Consider the following 21,887-nt stretch of genomic DNA (forward strand, 5'->3'; position numbering starts at 1 on the left):
ATAAAGATCCAGATAGTATTTTTGGTTTTGTGAGCCAGACAGTTCGTTATAATTTCTCAGCTCTGCAATTGTAGCATTAAAACAGTCATATACAGTACATAAATGTGTGGCTGTGTTCCAATTAAACTTTTTTTTACAAAACCAGGCTGAATTTAACCCTTAGGATGATTGAAGTTATTAGTTTCTAGTACTAATAGGGAAGGTTAAGAAACTGTTATGCACTGAGAATTTCCTTGGGATATACAAAGAATTAAGAGCATAAAATAAATTTGGAATTTATTATTTTTTCCTTCCCTTTAGGCTGCAAGACAGTCTCGAATTCATCAATCAGGACAACAGTACATTAAAGGCTGATAGTAACACAGTTATTAATGGACTACTTGGAAATATAGGTAAATGATTCCTTTGGTTTCATAAGTTTTAAAAATGTTAACAGTATAACAGGGATTTGCAGTTCTTTCTTAATAAGACCAAAGAGTGTCAAATACTAAAAGTGGAAAAGGCTTTTAAATTGTAAGTATGTATAACATTTTTGTTATTTGGAAAACATAATTTTTATATATTTGAGCATAATGATTATTTTGTATCTGAAAAGAGAGAATTGCTGAAGATCTGTCAGATTTGTTTTTGCTTTTAAGTTTGATGCATCTTTGAAAAAGCAGCTGAGAAAGACTGGTATTAATTACACTTTCTCTCTTCTCTCTGTCCTAACAACAAAAGTAATTTTGAAATTGTACTCATGTTTGATCTGTAATTCAGATGAGAAAATACTCAGATTTCATGTTCCTTAAAAGATTTATTAGAGTAACAACTTATTTAGTAATTTTGTTAGTTAATTGTTGTAGTTATTTAAGTTTAATATTTCAAAGTGATGAACTGTTTGTAACATTTCTAGTCATTTGTTCTACTCTAGAAAACTTAACTAAATTGCTGCTGATCATATGGCCAGTGCATAGAGAACTGCAGTATGTCAGAGTAGACAGCAGTTAGAATAGGATGAATATTTCTCTCATTCCCTGGTTAGTGATAATTTTTATTTGTAATTAATTGAAATAAATATGTATTAGTTATATGAATTAGTAGAAAATAGTTTTTTCTTTCTATCATATACATTCTATCATTTTTTATAATTCATGTTCATTCAAATGAGCAACCATTTATGACGCACCCACTGTGAGCTAGTTACAGTGCCGGGCATACATTTCAGAAAGTGTGTATATTTCAATAGAAAAATAGAAGTTCTGCTTTTTTCTAACTTGGTTAATTATTTCATTGGCTTTAACAAAGCAGAGATGTGACAAGGAAATAACTAAATCTTTTTTTCCTTGTAGTTTGACACTTTTCAAAGCTTAATGGGCTTATTAAAAGCTGTTTATTTTACTAATACAAATTCATTATCACTTATAAAGGTAATTACACTATCAATGCTAGATATACTTCTCTTTTAATATAGAATAAGAAATTTATTTAACAGAGTAGAGATTTTATGAACAGCTTTTATTTGTACCTTCTTATTGTGAATCAAGAATATTTGAGCACTATTTCTTATTTTCTTTAAATTTCCAATTAATCAACAAATACTTATCAAGCACCTATTATATGCCAAACATTCTGCTAGGCCCTGAATACAGTAGTAAACCACAGTTTCTACCTTAGTGGATTTATAGTTGGTGGGAGTTAGACAAGTATTTCAATAATTATAGTATACTGTAGTTAATTCTTGGATAGGATTAAGAGCATGGTATGATAAAAATAAGGAGGATTCTCTAATTTAATTAGGGACAGTCAGAGCAGGCTTCCTTGAAGGATTAGTCTGATAGTTGGGGAAAGAAACGTTGTTGGTAAAAGCAATAGCATATGCATAGAACACGGGGCAAGGGATCATAGAGCATGGGAAGAATGTGAATAAATCATTATCGATGGAACACAAAATAGGAGTAAAGGGAGTGAAAAGAAAGATGTGAGTGCCCAGCCGTTGTGGCTCAGTGGATTAAGCATTGCCCCATGGACTGAGAGGTCCTGGTTCAATCCCCAGGGAGGGCACATGCCTGGGTTTCGAGCTCGATCCCCAGTGGGGGACGTGCAGAAGGCAACCTATCAATGTTCCTCTCTCACATGATATTTCTCTCTCTCTCTCTCTCTCTCTCTTTCTCTCTCTCTCTCTCTCTCTCTCTCTTCTTTCCTCTCTAAAAAAAAAAAAAAGATGTAAGCAAGAGCCAAATCATGAAAGGGCACTGTGGGCCACACTGAGGAATTTAGACTTGGTCTTTGAGCACTAGGTACCAGTGAGGGTGTGTTAGTTTGGGTCTTCCACCTGATTTTTAACAGTTGCTAAGACAGGATTAAGCATAGGATTTTGTTAGGGGAAATGACTGTATGAGAGAAAATGAGGAGGGAGCTGCAAAAGATTAAGAGAGCCCTTGGGATGTGATAAAAGTCTGAGCCTAAGTAAAAGAAGAATAGAAAGTTGTGTGGAAGTGTCCAGCCTGCCATACAGTTTAAGGAAGGTTTGGTAAGGCCATTGTTAAGTCTTTGAGTCAAAGTTTGTTGTCAGAATAGACCCACTTCTTGCCAAAATGGGCCTGCCTTACTATACCTGCTATGTTCAGTCATTGGCTAGGAGCAGCCAAAGGGACTTCTGAAGTTGCATAAATGTGGCATTGGATTTCAGAATACCGTAACTGGCTTACTTTTTCAGTTACAGTCCTTGTAGCCAGAGATCTATGTGATGCATTTTTAAGACCACCACAGAGTTTTCAGAATACAGAGATATAGATATTGTGGATTTGGTTCCAAACCACCACAATAAAGCAGTATCTCAATAAAGTAAGTGACATGAATTTTTGGTTTCCCAGTGCATATAAAATTTATGTTTACACTATTCTGTAGTGTGTTAAATGTGCAATAGCATTATGTATAAAGAAGCAGTGTACATACCTTAATTTCAAAATACTTTGTTGCTAAAAGTTGCTGACCGTCATGTTTTTGCTGGTGGAGGATGTTGCCTTGATGTTGATGGCTCCTCATCTGTTAAAATTTTATCATGAGGTTGCAGCAGTTCAGTCACAGGTTCAGGTTCCACCTCTAATTCCAGTTCTCTTGCTGTTTCTGCCATATCTGCAATTACTTCCTCCACTGAGGTCTTGAACCCTGCCAAAGTCATCCATGAGTTTTGGAGTCAACTTCCAAACTATAGTTAATGTTGCTGTTTTGACCTTTTTCCATGATTCATGAATGTTCTTAATGACATCTAGAATGGCGAATCCTTTCCAGAAGGTTTTTAATTTACTTTGTCCAGGTCCATTAGAAGAATCATTATCCATGGCAACTATAGCCTATGAAATGTATTTCTTAAATAATAAGGCCTGAAATTTGAAATAACTCCTTGATGATTCATGGGCTGCAGAATTGTTACTGGGTAGCAGGCATGAAAACAACATTAACCTTATTGGACTTCTCCATTAGAGCTCCTGAGTGCCCAACTGCATTGTCAGTGAGCAGTAATATTTTGAGAGGAATTTTTTCCTGAACAGTAGGTCTCAACAGTGGGCTTAAAATATTCAGTAAATCGGGTTGTAAGTAGGTGTACTGTCATCCAGGCTTTGTTGTTCCATTTATAGTACACTCGCAGAGTAAATTTAGCATACTTTTTAAGGGCCTAGGATTTTTGCAATGGCAAATGAGCATTGACTTTAATTTGGTCACCAGCTGCATTATCTTCCAAGAAAGTCATCCTGTTTGTTGAAGCTTTGAAGCCAGGCATTGACTTCTGCTCTGTCTAGCTATGAAAGTCCTAGATGATATATTTTTCCAGTATAAGGTTGTTTTCATCTACATTGAAAATCTGTTGCTTAATGTAATCATCTTCATTACTTATCTTACCTAGATCATCTGGATAGCTTGCTGCAGGTTCTACATCAGCACTTGCTGCTTCACCTTGCACTTTTTGTTATGGAGATGCCTTCTTTCCTTAAACCTCATGAACACAACCTCTGGTAGCTTCAAAATTTTCTTCTGCGGAGTCCTCACCTCTCAACCTTCCTAGAATTGAGTTAGGACCTTGGTCTGGATTAGGCTTTGGTTTAAGGAAATGTTGTGGGTGGTTTGATCTTCTGTCCAGAACACTAAAATTTTCTCTGTTGTCAACAATAGGTTTTCTCTCTCTCTCTCTCTCTCTTTCTTTCTTTCTTTTTCTTTATTGATTTTAGAGAGAGGAAGGGAGAGGGAGAGAGATAGAAACATCAGTGAGAGAGAAGATCAATTGGCCGCCTCCTTACATGCCCCCCACTGGGGATTTGGCCCACAACCTGGGCGTGTGCCCTGACCAGCAATCGAACCAGCGACCTCTTGGTGCATGGGTTGATGCTCAACCACTGAGCCACACCAGCCGGGCTTGGTTTGCTTACTCATCATCTGTGTGTTTGTTCACTGGAGTAGCACTTTTAAGTTCCTTCAGGAACTTTCCATTTCCATTCACAACTTGGATAACTGGTGCAAGAGTCCTAACTTTCAATCTGTCTTGGCTTTCGACAGGTTTCCTCACTCACCTTAATCATTTCTAGCTTTTGGTTTAAAATGAGAGACATATGACTCTTCCTTTCACTTGAACACTTAGAGGCCTCTGTAGGGTTATTAATTTGCCTAACTTCAATATTGTTGTGTCTCAAGGAGGCCCGAGGAGACGGAGAGAGATGGGGGAACAACTGGTTGGTGGAGCAGTCAGAACACAAACATTTATCATTTAAGTTTGTCATCTTATGTGGGTATGGTTCATGGTATCCCAAAACAATTATAATAGTAACATCAAAGATCTCTGATCACAGATCACCATAACAAATATAACAATAATGAGAAAGTTTGAAATATTTTGAGAATTACTAAAATATGACAGAGACGAGAAGTGAGCAAATGCTGTTGGAAAAAGCTGACCGACTTGCTTGATACAGGGTTGCCACAAACCTTTAATTTTTAAAAAGCACAATATCTGCGAAATGCAGTGAAACGAGGTATGTCTGTGTAGAAATGTATTCAGTTCAGATTTATCTCTGCATAAGAATATTTTAATTCCAATGGGAATGAATTCAAGTAAGCCAGTGAGATTAAAGAAAGACCTGTATTACAAGGCTGTTTGTGATAATCTAAATGACAGATAATGGGGACCTAAAGTAAGATTGTGTCGGTGAGGATAGAGTTATTGAGGGGTTCATTTAGAGAAATAGAGAGTGGACAGGACTTGGTAATTAGATAGAAGAATGAGTCAAGTGTGGCACTTTGCCATCTGGCTGTGTAATTGCATGGGTATTGGTGTCATTCACTGGGAGAAACAAGAAATTGGGAATTGATGATTTTAGATGTAGGCATGTTGGATTAGAAGTATTGGTGGAATAGTCAAGTGAAGATATTCATTATAGAGATAGATCTATCTGTCTTTTTGGGCCCTTTTTGGGTTTTTTAGACTCTATTGTAGTAGTAGCTACTGTAACAAAAACGAATGAAGGTATAATAATTTTAAAGCATTACATTGGGTGGTTCGGTTAGTGGGAACCAAAAAGTTGTGGGCTTGATCCCCAGTTGTGGTTTGATTCCTGGTTGGGGTGCATATGGGAGGCAACTGATTGATGTTTCTCTCTCACATCATTGTCTCTCCCTCTTTTTAAAATCAATGAACATATACTCTGGTGAGGATTAAAAAAACCCCATTACATTACTCATGTAATGTACAGAAGGATACTCCTCATTGGTAAATATTTCATCTCTAATGTTTTATTTATTTATTATTATTTTGTTGTTGTTCATGCTCACCTGAGGACATTCTGTCATTGATTTTTATTTTTTTTAGAGAGAGTGGAAGGGAGGGAGGGGGGGAGAGAAAGAAAAAAACATTTACGTGAGAGAGACATCAGTTAGTTGGTTGCCTCCTGTACAGCCCTGGTTGGGGCCAGGGAAACCTGCAACTCAGGCACATGCCCTCCACCAGAATTGAACCCATGACTCTTCGGTCTGCAGGCCAAATATCTATTAGCAATTTGAAAAATACATTTGTCACTTATTTTGACAGAAAGTCCTCTATTCTATCCTAGGTAAACCTCCTAGATGGCTATTTAGGCTATCTTGATTAAGAGTAACTAACAGGTAACCCAGCTGTTTGCTTCTAGGCTATAGTGTCGCTCTTTTTGAGTCTCCTTTGTTTTTTGTGGTTTTTTTTTTTTGTTTGTTTTTATTGATTATTTAGAGAGAGAAAGGGAGAAATAGAAATATCGATGTGAGTGTGGCCGGTGTGGCTCAGTGGTTGAGCGTCAACCATGCACCAACAGGTTGCCGGTTCGATTCCTGGTCCTGCCCAGGTTGTGGACCTCCCCAGTGGGGAGGGGGCATACAGGAGGTGGTAGGTCGATGTTTTCTCTCATCAATGTTTCTATCTCTCTCTCCCTCTCACTTCTGCTCTCTCTAAAAATAAATAAATGAAAAAAATAGAAATATCGATGTGAGAGAGAAATGTTGATGTGAGAGAGAAACATCAATCGGCTGCATCCTGCATGCCCCTTTTGGGGATTGAGCCTGACCAGGAATCGAACCGGGACCTCTCAGTTCATGGGACGATGCTCAATCCACTGAGCCACACCAGCTAGGCCCTTTTTGGGTTTTTTAGATTCTGTTATTTTCTTTTGGTCAAGTCTGTAGTAGCTACTTTTCTTCAACAGACAGGAATCTGGCCCATACAAGCTGTACTGGTGACCTGATTCCTTAGTGGCTAACCCCTGGCCTAGGAAGTTTGGCTTCTTCCATTATGTTGCAACTTATCGCTAGGTTAGAAAAAATTATTTTAATACTTATTTGTCAATAGATTCCTTTTCTATATTTGTTCTTTGTTGTATGTTGTGTTTTTTTCTCAGCTAAGCATTAGGGTGGTTTTCTCCTTACTGCTACTGTAAGAGAACACTGTCATTTTAAAACTGACTTAATCCTCATCCAAGGATATTTTTTTCATTGAGTTTTAGATAGAGTGGGAGGGAGGGGGGAGAGGGACGGAGAGAGAGAGAGAGAGAGAGAGAGAGAGAGAGAGAGAGAGAGAGAGAGAGAAACATCGATGTGAGAGAGAGACATTGATTGGTTGCCTCCTCCACAACTCCGACCAGGGCTGGGTATTGAACCTGCAACCCAGGTTATGTGCTCTTGATTGGGAATTGAACCCACACCCTTTGGTCCACGGGCCTATGCTCTAATCGCTGAGCCAAATGGGCCAGGGCTAAAACTAACTTTTTAAAAGATAAATTTATTTGGCAAATGTCAAATTATATAGATAACATTACTGCGCTTTTCTGACTCTTAAAAAAAAACAAGATTGTTTGGCCCTGGTCAGTTTGGCTCAGCGGTTGGAGTGTCGGCCTGCAGACCAGAGAGTCCCGGGTTCAGTTCCCGCTAGGCCCTAGTGGCTAGGGGCATGTACAAAAACAAAAGGTTGAGTGGTGGACACACAGTGCAGTACAGATCATGTATCATAGAGATGTACACTTGAAACCTGTATGATCTTATTAACCAATGTCACCCCAAGAAGTTTTAAAAAATATTGTTTTATATTACAAAGGGTTGAACATTTAAAATAATTTTGCCTTGTGTAGTAGAAGTTTATTTTTAGTATTATATACAAATTTATTAGTAAATAGGCATGAAATTATGTTTGCTATCACCAGAGGGAAACTATCCTGTTTCAAAAAAAGGAAGCCAGCTACAATTATTCTTACTTAGTTTAAAAGTTTTCATTCATATCTGTTGGTCTGCTTTTGTGCTTCTTTAGCTTGCCTTTTATTCCTGATGCACTGCAGCTTCTCTAACAGCTCTCTTTCAATGTATTTTACGTTTTTGCCATGTAGGTCTTTCACAGTTCTGCAGCCCCAGGCGGGCATTCTCTGAACAGGGTCCGCTCCGCCTGATCAGGAGTGCCTCTTTCTTTGCAGGTTTGCGATGTGCTGTGTGGGTAGACTAGTTGGTGTGCCCCAGTGGCTAGAATCCTTAGTTAAGCTGTGGAAACAAGACAGTAAATAAATGTAGTTGGAGAGGATGTGGTTAAGAAAACATTGCTTAGGAAGTGCCAGAACTTAATTTATTTCTACTGAGTATGTTCTTGAAGTTTCCAGAAACTTTCTCAGTAGAAGACATTTTCATGAAATTCCAGTGTTTGTCATTTCTTATGTCATTATGTAATAATGATTTTAACTTTAGAATTTCAAACCAAATTTTGGTATAAATATTATCCAGTTGGAATTTCTATTGTGACACTATCTTGTTTCCTTGGCTGAGTAGCTTTTGTACCATAGTTCACCAGTTGCAGAAAATATCCTATCTTATTGTAAAATTTCTGTACTATTTTATTAGATTGATTTCTCTTGGAGCTAAGATTTAGATGAACAAGCACTGTTATAATTGCTCTGTAAAAGGCATATATGAGTATATTTGTTTATATCATTATAGAGTGTTTTCATGCTTCAGTAATGAGTAAGTTGTATTCAGTTTCTTATTTTAATTAATATTTATTTTTCTTACAAATATGAGATATGAACAACACATTTTTTATAGAAAATTAGGGAAATGTGAATAGGAAAAAATATGTTAACCAAAGAAACAAAAAAACAAAACTATAATTGGGATTATACCATTCATATAGTTTTCTTAACATTTTTATTATGTGGAATTTTTAAACGTACAGGCAGAATAATAAACTATCATGTGCCCATCACTTAGCCCCAGCAATCATCATTCTTACTGTTCAGTAGCTTCCTTTTTAAAAATTTAATAGTATATTGTGAATATCTTGCCATGTCATTGAATATGCTTCTGAAATACTTATTTTAGTCACCCTTGCTTCTTTACATATTACAGATTATTTTCATATTATATGTCAAATCATTAGATCTCAAAGCTTGTTCAACTGAGTAATAGCTCTTGGTGTTGGGTTTATGCCATGCTATTGAAAAAATAAAGGAATGCAGTAAGATGAGCATGATTGAGTTTGAGGTTTAAACGGAAGAATGCCAACCTGAATAGCAGTATATTTTATAACTGACGATTTTGTCTTGATTCACAGTTCACAGCAACCCAATGGACATGCCTGGAAGAGAGCTGAATGAGGACAGAGACAGTGGCATAGCACGCTCTGGTAATGCCAGGTTTATGTGTTAATCCAGTTTTTTATAACTATTAGCTGACATTGATTTTCTTTTTTATCTTTGCCTTTATCTTTCAATTTTATGTAGATAGCTTGTTAGTATTGATAGAACAAGAGAATTATAGGAACAGCAGAGAGAAATGTTTTAAATTTAAAATATTTCATATATGTATGACTAAATGTGCCTGGTGGAGCATGACCTGGATGAATGCACACTGGCTTAAGCTTAGCCAGTACAAAAAAAAAGAGTATTGCTCAAGAGACTACTTACATAGTATAGTAGAAAAAAACATAGTTGTTTGTGTCAGCTTGCTCCTAACGAATTTAAATTGTTAGACTGTTTCTTGCACAGAACGTCTTAAGCATTTTGAACTACTGTTACACTTTTTTTCCCCAAAATTTGCCTGACAAACTTTTGTTGAAATAAGCTGGGGATAAAAGAGAAGAGAAGAAAAAAACAAAAAAGGCCCAGATTTTTGAGGAGCAGAGTCTACTGAGAAACAGTCAGGAAAATCATTTGTCATCGTTCATTGTGTGATGCATTCTGTGTTAGACTCAGAGAAAGAGAACCTCAAAGCCTGGGCAAGGGACAGAGGGATAATACTTGAGTTGTTTCTTGAAAAATAAATAGGCATTATCCAGGCAAAGGCATAGAAGAAGGACTTTCCATTTAAAAGGAAAAGTGTCTGTTCATTGAAACTATATTCACTGTGGTTATCCATGTGTGTTGTCACATTATATGGCCCTGCTATCCAAATTGATTACAATTCAATTTTGAGTATAGATGGGAAGTCCAAACTTACCATATATTGTAATCCCTAGGTTTGCATTAGAATAACAGGAAGTTTTAAAAAAATTTCAATTACCTGAACGCTACTCCTGAAGACTCTGATTTAGCTTGGAAAAAGCCTTAGGCATCCATATTTGAAAAACAAAACAACATGAAAAACTTCAACATCTAATTTTGATGGACAGCTAGAGTTGAGAACCACTAGTCTAACATGAAAAGTCTGCATCTTTCAAATCTCACTCTTCATTTCTAATTGAATTTACTATTTTTGTTCTTTGGAATTAATCTAGGGTATGTTTCTCTGTATACCTTTGCTTCTATATAATGTAGAGATTTATTTCTCTGTGGCTGGAATATAATTCTCATTAGTTTATTCAACATTTTGGAGGTGATAAATTTATGTTCCTATACTTCATTTTCTTCAGCTATAAATTGAAGGTCCTGGCTAGATTTATCTGTAAGGCTTCTTCAAGCCACTCAATTTACATATGCCATTTAAATTGTGTATTTTTCTTTTCTAGTAGTGTTCTTTTTAATTTCAGAATTTAGTAAAACATAGCTTTTCCAAAGTTAGAGTAACATTTGATTTTTCACTGAAACCATACCTAGATTTGTTATACATACCCAGTCTTATTTTAATCTACAAAGTTTTACAATAATAATTGATAAAATACGATCTTATCAAGAAAGGAATTTAGAATTAATTTATTGGTGGTTCAGATATTTGAATGGTAATTAAAGCTCTCCCCTTTCTCATGGAATTTGTCAGAGAATTCAGATGAACAAATCTTTATAATGTCAATCTCTTAGTTTTCAGTCCTGGTATCCAAAATGATATATCATGTGGCATGTACTTTTTCATAGATGATAATAATATCTTCCTATTTTAGATTACTTTATAAATTTTCAGTATGTGGTTATAATTATGAAGATTGCCAAACAAAAGCAAGCTCTTAATGTCTTTTCCTCTATAGATCCAGTGAGAAGAAAGGCTAGCTTTCCTAGCCCAAGGAAAAATAAAGAGTTGTAGCTTTTTACACCCCAGGCAAGAAACAGAGCTTTTAGATGGCAGAAAAGGGTTTTAAGAAGAGAATAATCCCCACAGTTACAGGATTATAGCAATTATAATCAGAGTGGACTCTATTGGAATGTGTCTGTCAACCATTAGAATGCTTCAGAGAGCAGTTTATAGGATTTACCTTTTTTTTTTTGGAGCTTTGTAGGTATAGTCGAGACTTATTAAAAGTGGCCAAGTGCCCTACCCAGTGTGGTTCAGTTGTTAGAAAAACTAAAGGGTCGCAAGTTTGATTCCTGGTCAAGGGCACATACCTTGTTGCAGGTTCAGTCTCCGGCCCTAGTAGGGGTTTTGCAGGAGACAACCAATTGATGTATCTCTCTCACATCAGTGTTCCTCTCTCTCTCTCTCCCTCTCTCTCCAAAAATCAATGGAAAAAATACCCTCGGGTGAGGATTAATAAACAAAAAAGTGGCCAAGCATTCACAAACTTGACTACCTATGTACAAGTGGTCCACGAGTACTTTTGTTTTTAATCCTCACCTGAGGACATTTTTCCATTTTTTGTTCAGACAGAGTGGGAGGGGGAGAGAGAGAGAGAGAGAGAGAGAGAAACATTGACGTGAAAGGGACACATCAAGTGGCTGCCACCTGCACGACCAACCAGGGCCAGGGACAAACTGCAACCAAGATACGTGCCCTTAGCAGAAACCAAACTTGGGTCTCTCTGGACCACAGACCGATGCTGTAACCGCTGAGCCAAACCAGCCAGGGCTGATGCACGAGTACTTTTAAGTGACATCTTTAAATGACATTTAGACACTTATTTTCAAATACAGTTTTTGTTCTTAAAATCAATTAAAATTACATTGCATTACATTATGTATCCTTTAATATTAAGGACTTAAAGGTTCAACTAAGCTAGGGAACGGTCTCATGCCAAAGAGATAATGCTGTATTTCAAAGTAGCATTTTCTTCTGGAGTGGTGCTGGGGATAACAGTGTCAAGGGAGATTGTCTCAGATCTCTTGCCAACACATTATTATATATGATTTTTATCCTCTGGGACCTTGCTCCATCAATGATGTTATTAATAAATTTTAGAGGCTCAAGAAGCAAAATGGAAAATTTGACTCATTGCTCTTAAATTTGTTAAAAAGAAATTTGTCTTTATGCTTAGTTATAATTGACTTATACATTACACTTGTTCTTATTCTGACTTGACAGCATCTCTTAGCAGCTTGCTTATTACACCGTTTCCCTCCCCGAACTCCTCACTTACCCGAAGTTGTGCCAGTAGCTACCAGAGACGTTGGCGACGCAGCCAAACAACAAGTTTGGAGAATGGGGTATTTCCTAGATGGTAAGTTGGAACCTTCAATTTACGTAAACAAGACCGAATAGCTCCTTAAACACAATTTTGTATGGTTCTTTTAGAGACTGAACTTGCATTTTATGTATTTTAAGTTTGAAGCTTAAAACTTTTTTTCTTTTTAATTTATCTTTATTGTTGAGAATATTACAGATGTCCCCCCTCCCCACCCCCTCATTGTCCCCCTCTATCCAGCTCCTGCCAACTACAGGCCTTCACCACACTATTGTCTGTGTCCATGGACAATGTATATATGCATATAATTTCTTTGGTTAATCTTTTCTGCCCCCACTCTACTCTTCCCTCTGAGATTTGTCAGTCTGTTCCATGCTTCCATGTCTCTGAATCTATTTTGTTCGTTGGTTTATTTTGTTCATTAGATTCCCTTATAAGTGAGATCATGTAATATTTGTGTTTCTCTACCTGGCTTATTATACTTAGCATAATAATCTCCAGGTCCCTCCATGCTGTCTCAAAGAGTAAGAGATCCTTTTTTAGAGCTGCAGAGTATTCCATTGTGTAAATGTACCACAACCTTTTTATCCACTCATCTACTGATGGGAACTTGGGCTGTTTCCAGATCTTAGCATTGTAAATAATGCTGCTATGAACATGGGGGTATATATATTTATTTTGATTGGTGTTTTGGGATTCTTAGTGTATATTGCTAAAAGTGGGATTATTAGATCAAATAGCAGTTCCATTTTTATTATTTTATTTATTTATTTAATCCTCACCTGAGGACATTTTTTCATTTTTTTGTACAGATAGAGTGGGAGGGAGAGAGGAAGAGAGAGAAAGAAAGAAACATTGACATTAAAGGGACACATCGAGTGGCTGCCACCCACACGACCAACCAGGGCCAGGGACAAACTGCAACCGAGGTACGCACCCTTAGCGGGAACCGAACCCTGGTCTCTGAACCGCAGGCTGATGCTCTAACTGCTGAGCCAAACTGGCCAGGGCCATTTTTATTATTTTTAAGAAAACTCCACATTGTTTTCCATAGTGGCTGCATCTGTTGGCATTCCCATTCCACATCTTCACCAATACTTTTTCTTTTTTTAAATCCTGTTTGTTCTTCTTGGTTTGTATTCTTTTTAAAATTTTTTATAAATGGCTATTTTTATTTTATTTTTTTATTGTTTTAATCTTTATTGTTGAATGTATTATAGATGTTCTCATTTTTCCCCCATTGACCTTCTCCTCCCCACTCCCGCCCCCCTCCTGCCTTTTCCCACAGTATTGTCTGTGTCCATTGCTTATGCATATAAGTTCTTTGGTTTATTTCTTCCCATCCCCTAACCCCTTCCCCTTTGAGGTTTGTCAGTCTGGCAATGAATTTGTACTTCTTAATCCTTTCACCTTTTTCACCCATTCCCCCAACCCCCCTCCCATCTGGCAACCAACAAAATGTTCTCTGTATCTATGAGAATGTTTCTGTTCTGCCTCTTCATTTTGTTTATAGATTCCATTGTTGATAGATATGTATTCATTGCCATTTTGTTTGTTCATATATTTTATCTTTTACTTCAAAAAGACCCTTCATCATTTCATATAATAACGGTTTTGTGGTGATGAACTCCTTTAACTTTTTCTTGTCTGTGAAACTATATGGCCATCGATTCTAAATGACAGCCTTGAAGGATAGAGTAATCTTGGTTGTAGGTTCTTGTTTTTCATCACTCTGAATATTTCTTGCCACTCCCTTCTAGCCTGCAAAGTTTCTTTTGAGAAATCAGCTGACAGCCTTAGGGGAACTCCCTTGTAGGTAACTAACTGCTTTTCTCTTGCTGCTTTTCAGATTCTCTCTTTGTCTTGAACCTTTTGCATTTTGATGATGATGTGTCTTGGTGTGGGCCTCTTGGGGATGGCCTTGTTTGGGACTCTCTGTGTTTCCTGGACTTGTATGTTTGTTTCCTTCACCAAGTTAGGGAAGTTTTCTGCCATTATTGTTTCAAACAGGTTTTCAATTTCTTGTTCTATCTCTTCTCCTTCTGGCACCCACAAGATGCGAATGTAGGCACGCTTGAAGTTGTCCCAGAGGCTCCTTCCACTATCCTCATTTTTTTGGATTCTTTTTTCTTTTTGCTGTTCTGATTGGGCGTTTTTTGCTTCCTTATAATCCAAATCAATGGTTTGCTTTTTGGATTTATGTACTCTACTATTGAATCTGTGTCATTTATTCTTTATTTCAGTTAATGCCTCCTTCATTTCTGACTATGCATCCATCATTTCTGACTGGTCCTTTCTTAATGCTCTTGAGGCCCTCACTAAGTTCATTGAGCATCCTTATAAGCAGTATTTTGAACTCAGTATCTGTTAGGTTGCTTATCTCCCTTTCGCTTAGTTCTTTTATTGGGGTTTTGTTCTGTTCTTTCATTTGGGACCTGTTTCTTTGTCTCCTCATTTCGGCTGCCTCCCTGTGTTTGTTTCTATGTATTACTTAACGAGAGCTATGGGGCTAGCAGAGACCAGATACTGCTTGTTTGAAAGAATTTAGGAAAACCTGAAGCAGGATCCAAGACAGGCCAATCCTATGGTTAAGCAACTGGTAACAGCTTGGTTGGGCCTGAAAGTTGGGTGGGGCAGGGCCTCAGGGAATCACCAGGGCGGGGCTACCAGTGTGAGCCAAGTTTGATAGAGTCCCAGATATGGTGGTTGTCTGCTGTCCCAAGGAAGGGTTCACCAAAGGAACAAAGGCCTCTGACAGCACATTTGTTCCGGAGAAAGCCCCGTCTCCAGCCATCGCTCCAGTGCCAAACAGCTCAGTTCTTCCCTGTATGTCTCTGGTGCCCCTCGAGCTGCCTCCCCTCCAAGCTTAGATGTAGTGAGTCCAATAAGTTCGTGCGTGGGCCCTTTAAGAGGAGCTGCCTGGGGCTCCACTTGCCTCAGCCTCCCTGAGCCTCAGTTCCCGCTGGTTTTTCCAGCCAGAAGTTATGCGGATTCTCTTTCTGGCACTGGAACCCTGAGCGGGGCATCTGGTGTAGGATGGGGACCCCTCAGTCCTCAGGGAGGACCTTCCCAGCTGAGGTGTCCTCCTGATTTTTATCCAACACACATGGGTATGTGACCAGCCTATCCGTCTCTGCCCCTCCTACCAGTCTCGATGCGGCTTCTTCTTTAATTCTGTAGTTGTAGGACTTCCATTCAGTTTGATTTCAGGCGGTTCTGAATGATGGTTGTTCTGTAGTTTAGTTGTAACTTTGATGTGGTTGTGGGAGGATGCGATACCACGTTTACCTACGCCGCCTTCTTGACACTTAGTCCCTATTTTATTTTAAAATATGTTTTTATTGATTTTTAGAGAGAGAGAGAGAAACATTGATACAAAAGAGACACATTGATCAGCTGCCTCCTGCATGGGCCCTACTTAGCATTGAGCCCACAACCCGGGAATGTGTCCTGACCAGGAATCGACCTCTCAGTCCATTGGATGACACTCTGACACTCAGTCCACTGAGCCACAGTGGCCAGGCTGCCCTTGGTATTTTTTTTTTTTTAATCTTTTTTTGTTTATTGATTTTAGAGAGAGTAAGGGAGAGGGAGAATGAGATAGAAACATCGATGAGAGAGAACATTGATCGGCTGCCGCCTCCATGCCCCCCACTGGGGATTTGGCCCACAACCTGGGCAAGTGCCCTGATTAGGAATCAAACCAGTGAGCTCTTGGTGCATGGGTCGAAGCTCAACCACTGAGCAATACCAACCGGACTACTTCAATTTCTTAAGTTGTTTTTGGTCTATTCAGGTTTTCTGATTCTTCCTGATTGAGTTTTTGAAGATTGTATGTTTCTAGGAATTTGTCCACTTCATCCAGGTTGTCCAGTTTGTTGGCATATAGTTATTCATAGTATTTTCTTACAATCTTTTGTATTCCTGTGGTATCAGTTGTTTCTTCACCTCTTTAGTTCCTGTTTTTATTTATTTGGGTCCTCTCTTTGTTTCTTTTTTTTTTTTATCCTCACCCAAGGATATTTTTCCATTTTTTGTACAGATAGAGTGGGAGGGAGAGAGAGAGAGAAACATCGTCGTGAAGGGACACATTGAGTGGCTGACACCCGCACGACCAACCAGGGCCGGGGACAAACTGCAACCGAAGTACGTGCTCTTAGCGGGAACCGAACCCGGGTCTCTCCGGACCGCAGGCCGACACTCTAACCGCTGAGCCAAACCGGCCAGGGCTCTCTTTGTTTCTTGATGAATCTGGCTAAAGATTCATCAATCTGGTTTATTTTTTCAAAGAACCAGCTCTTGGTTTCATTAATCTTTTGTATTGTTTTTTATGTTGGTAAGGTATGCATAACATAAAATGTAGCATTTAACCATCATTAGGTATATAGTTCAGTGCCATTAAGTACCTCCACATTGTTGTGCAATATTCCAGAACTTATCTCTCCAAATTGAAACTCTGTACCCATTAAACAATAATCATCCCCATTCCTTCCTCCTCTTAGCCCCCAGCAATCACCCTTCTATTTTTTGTCTCTATGAATTTGACTGTCATAGATACCTCTTAGAATTTGAATCATATAATATTTGTCCTTTTATGTCTGACTTATTTCACTTAGCATGTCTTTAAAGTTTATCCATGTTATAGTGTGATTTAAAATTTCATTCTGTTTTATGGCTGAATAACAGGCCATTGTTTGTGTGTATCACATTTTGTTAATTTGTATTCATCTTTTGATGGACACTGGATTGTTTTAACCTTTTGGTTTTTGTGAATATTGCTGTTATGAACATGGGTGTACAAATACCAGTTCGAGTCCCTTTTTTCAAGTCTTTTGGGTCTATACCCAGAAATGGAGTTGCTGGATTATATAATAATTGTATGTTTAACTTTTTGAAGAATTACCATACGGTTTTCTGCCGTGGCTATACCATTTTCCATTTCCACCAGAAGTGCAGAAGAGTTTAAATTTCTCCATGTTTTTCCCAGTTGTTACTTTCTTTTTGTTATTGTTGTTTTTATCATAGCCATCCTAATAGGTGTGAGGTGGTATCTTATTATTTGAATTTCTGTAATGGCTTGTGGTGTTGAGTATGTTTTCATGTGCTTATTGGCCATGGGTCTGTCTTTGGAGAAATGTCTGTTCAAGTGTTATGCCCATTTTTAAATCAGGTTATTTTATTGTTGTTGAGTTAGGAGTTATTTATATATTATGGATATCAATCCCTTGTCAGACAAATGCTTTGCAAATATATTTTTCCATTCCATGGGTTGCCTTTAATTCTTTTGATAGTGTTCTTTTTTTTAAAAAAGATGATTTTTTTTTTTTTTTTTTTTTAAGAGAGAGAGGAAAGGAGAGGGAGAGAGAAAAAAAACATAGATGTGAAAGAGAAGCGTTAATTATTTGCCTCCTGCACATCCCATACTGGGGATTGAGCCTGCGACCTTGGAATCAAACTGGTAACCATTTAATTTTTTTTTTTCTTTATTGATTTTTAGAGAGGAAGGGAGAGGGAGAGATAGAAACGTTGATGAGAGAGAACATAAACTGGCCGCCTCCTGCGTGCCTCCCCACTGAGGATTGGGCCCACAACCTGGGCAGGGCCCTGAATGCTAACTGAACCAGTGACCTCTTGGTGTATGGATCGATGCTCAACCACTGAGCCACACCGGCCAGGCTAAACTGGTGGCCTTTTAGTGCATAGGACAACACTTAACCAACTGACCCACAGTGGCCAGGGCTGATAGTGTCCTTTGACGTACAACAGTTTCTAATTTTCATGTAGTTCAGTTTATCTCTTTTTTGTTGTTGTTGCCTGTGCTTTTGGTGTCATATCCAATAAATCATTGTCATGTCTGTCAAAGCTTTTGACCCTCTGTGTTTTTCTAAGAGTTTATAGTTTTAACTTTTCTGTTAGGACTTTGATTCATGTACTGCATGTTTTGATATTTTACTTATTCCTGTTTCTATTTGGGCAAGTTAATTCATTCTTGAAAGTTTTTTTTGTTTTGTTTTGTTTTTAAGTCTATGTTAAGTACCACTACAGATAATGAAGCTTCTTCTTTACTCACTGCCGTTATTTCATTTGTGGTTTATTTTATTCCTGGAATCGAAAGAAGAGACAAGTAGCTTGGCCGGTGTGGCTCAGTGATTGAGCATTGACCCATGCACCAAGAGGTTGCCCATTCGATTCCCAGTCATGGCACATGCCCAGGTTGTGAGCCAAATCACCAGTGGGGGACATGCAGGAGGTGGCCAATTGATGTTCTCTCTCATCAGTGTTTCTGTCTCTCTCTCCCTCTCCTTTCCTCTCTCTCCAAAATCAGTAAAGAAGAAAAAAAGAAAAGAGACAAGTAGATTCTAGAACAGTGAAGAGGTTGTATCAGACTCATCTATAAACCTTAAAATTCAGGCATATTTAGGTTGATTATGAATTGGGATTATCTATTTTTTAGTGAATTTTAATTGAAATAAAAGTGTTCCTAATCTGACTCTATTAAAATTTCTTATAAAAATTTGACCTTGAAGGACTAGCCAGTAGATTTCTGAAAGAGATTTGCAATTGATATGAATTTTTAGATTTACTTGATGAAACAGTGAAAGGCCTTTAGCTTGCCTACATTTAATTAGCAAGGAGATTGACTTGCAAACTTAATTATTTTTATATATTTTTTAATACGAAAATTTGTTTTTAAGGTCTATAGAAGAAAGCTTTAATCTGTCAGATGAAAGCTGTGGCCCTACTCCAGGAATTGTGAGAAAAAAGAAGATTGCAATTGGGGTAATCTTTTCATTATCCAAAGATGAAGATGAAAATAACAAATTTAATGAATTCTTTTTTTCACATTTTCCTCTCTTTGAAAGCCACATGAACAAATTAAAGAGTGCAATAGAACAGGTAAGCATAGTCATGTTGCTTTGTTTATATCCCTTATTTTTCTTTGAATCTTATTCTCCTGTTTAAGCACTGTGTTTATTTGTCACAAAAATTAACAACAGGTACTGTGCAGGTACCCTGCAAAGTGTTCTGGGAGATGCAAAATAAACCTCAACTCTTTAAGGAACTTACTGCCTAATAAAAGATCTAAAGCCATTCATTCATTCATTCATTCATTCAATAAATAAATTTTTGAGGGCCCATAATGTGGCAGGCACAATTCTAGAAACTAAAGATAAGATGTGAAAAAAGTAACACTCTTGACCTCACGGGAAAGCAAATAAACAAATGAAGATAAAAGCTATTAGATGGGAATAATTACTGTGGAGAAAAATAAAACAGAGAAAGATTTATAAGGAGTAATGGATGGAAGGATTGGTAATTTTCTTTTTTTTATCCTCACCCGAGGACATTTTTGCATTTATCTTCAGACAGAGCTGGAGGGAGAGAGGGAGAAAAAGAGAGAGAAACATTGATGCGAGAGAGACACACCAAATGGCTGCCACCCACATGACCCCAACTGGGGCTGGGGACAAACTTCAACTGAGGTACATGCTTTTAACGGGAACCGAACCCGGGTCTCTCTGATCCACAGGCCGACGCTCTAACCGCTGAGCCAAACTGGCCAGGGCGGTAATTTTTATAGGCTAGTCTGGAAGGCTCCTGATAAAATGACATATGGTCCAGAAATATGAAGGAAGTGAGCTACAACTATCTGAGAGGACTATGTTCTAGACAGAAGTAAAGGTCCTATGTCAGGAGTAAGCCTGATGTTCGAGCAACAGGAACGAGGCCAAAGTGGCTGGGTTGAAAGTAAGGCAAGGTAATGTAGGGCCTTATAGGGTTCCATAATAAGAGCATTGGCATTTATTCTTAAAGATGGGAGACCATTGGACGGTTTTGGGTGGAGAAATGACAGTATTTATGAGGATCATTCTTAAAGCTGGTGGAGAATAGATTTCTCCCAGCAAAGGCAGATGTTGTAGGACCAGTTAAGAGGCTGTTGGTATAATCTGGGTGACAGATGATATATACTCAAACCAATTTAGTGGTGGAATTATGAGAAGTGGTCGGATTCTGGACGTATTTTGAAAATAGAGCAAATGAGATTAGCTGATGGGCTGAATTGGGGTGTAAGAGAAAGAACAATAGAGATTGACATAAAAATTTTCATTTGAGCAGTAAGAAGGATAGACTTGCCAGTACTAAAATGGGTAAACTGCAAATGGAACAGATTTGGTAGATGAAGATCAGGGATTTGTTTGAGATGCCTTCTGTACATCCAAGTAGTTTTTATAAGTCTAGAGTTTAGGCAAAAGATCCAGGTTGGACAATCATCAGTGTATAGATGATATTTAAAGCCATGAAATTAATGGAGAGAGGGAAGAGCAGTGTGGAGATCCTAAGTCTGTTTCGTGGAACATTTAAGCAGCTAAAATTTGAGGAGAGGAGACTTAGGATTGGCATTTAAGTAAGAGGAATAATGAGAGAGTAATTGGGGAGTGGGGGGTATCCAAGTAAAGAAAGTGATTTAAGAAGGTACAAGTGATCAGTTGCTGCTGATAGTGTATATAATAAGTTTACATAATGTAAGAAAATTGTGACTATAAGATACTACAGAAGGATAATTAGAAAGAAAAACAAGCCAAGCTTTTTTTAAGAGTTTATAGGAAAGAAAAGTGACTTCCTATTGGGAAGATGTTTCATTTGGACTGCATCTTAAAGGATGTGTAGGACTTTTTAAACATAATACTTCAAAAATTGGAAATAGAATAGCAAGAAAAATTGATATCTATTTGGGGGTGTTGGGGGGGGGAGTAGTTTTATGTTATCCAGAAATTGTCAACATCAGTTTCTTTGTGTGGTTACAATCTGTGGTTACAATCTGTGGTTACAATAAGAGTTTAACACTTGAAAGTTTTGAATTTTATTATAGTTATTAATGTCCTACGTGCATAAAAGAAAGCCACTGTAAGTGTGTGTGTCTTCTTTATATCTTTGTAGATAAGAAAGATGGTAGAGTGTTGTGGAAATATGTGACTTTGTCTTTCACTTTCTTTTCTTCATATTTTGCCCATGATCAATATAAGAATTAACTATTTGATTACTTTCAAGGCTATGAAAATGAGCCGGAGATCAACTGATGCCAGTCAGAGGAGTTTGGCTTATAATCGAATAGTTGATGCCCTAAATGAATTCAGGTACATGTTCTTCACCTTTTCACAATATAGAGTTGTTTTGCAGTGTACACAGAAAGATTTATTTGTATTCTTATTTCTGACAAAATTTAATTTTTTAAATTTCTTTGTTCTATAGTTAGATGAGGGTGGAATTCAGTAGGCTATTGACTCCTATGTTATTTTTTTTTATGTGTGTTTTGTTTTTATTTATTTTTTATCCTCACCCAAGGACATTTTTCCACTTTTTGTTCAGATAGAGTGGGAGCGAGAGAGAGAGAGAAACATCGATGTGAAAGGGACACATCGAGTGGCAGACTAGCCAGGGCCGGGGACAAACTGCGAATGAAGTACGCACCCTTAGCGGGAACCAAACCTGGGTCTCTCTGGACCGCAGGCCGACGCTCTAACCGCCGAGCCAAACCGGCCAGGGCTGTTTTTTTTTTTTTTTTTTTTTTTAATTGATATTTTAGAGAGAG

At 37.8% G+C, this 21,887-nt stretch overlaps 1 protein-coding gene across 9 annotated transcripts in view; it reads left to right on the plus strand.

Annotated features, from left to right (window-relative positions):
- The window catches only part of FNIP1 (folliculin interacting protein 1), a 131,386-nt gene that overhangs the window by 74,711 nt on the left and 34,788 nt on the right, over positions 1 to 21,887 (plus strand). For 7 of the 9 annotated variants that reach the window (XM_036281949.1, XM_036281956.1, XM_036281955.1 and 4 more), the window contains 6 exons: positions 301 to 392; positions 7,872 to 7,955; positions 9,083 to 9,154; positions 12,196 to 12,331; positions 18,991 to 19,192; positions 21,347 to 21,432. In XM_036281949.1, coding sequence (XP_036137842.1) covers positions 301 to 392; positions 7,872 to 7,955; positions 9,083 to 9,154; positions 12,196 to 12,331; positions 18,991 to 19,192; positions 21,347 to 21,432 — 672 coding nt within the window. Of the gene's footprint in view, positions 1 to 300; positions 393 to 6,099; positions 6,133 to 7,871; positions 7,956 to 9,082; positions 9,155 to 12,195; positions 12,332 to 18,990; positions 19,193 to 21,346; positions 21,433 to 21,887 lie in introns of those variants that run through there. The other 2 variants (XM_036281958.1, XM_036281953.1) reach the window with 2 other exon arrangements.

This window comes from Molossus molossus, unplaced genomic scaffold, assembly GCF_014108415.1.
Source record: "Molossus molossus isolate mMolMol1 unplaced genomic scaffold, mMolMol1.p scaffold_m16_p_4, whole genome shotgun sequence".
Taxonomy (NCBI): domain Eukaryota; kingdom Metazoa; phylum Chordata; class Mammalia; order Chiroptera; family Molossidae; genus Molossus; species Molossus molossus.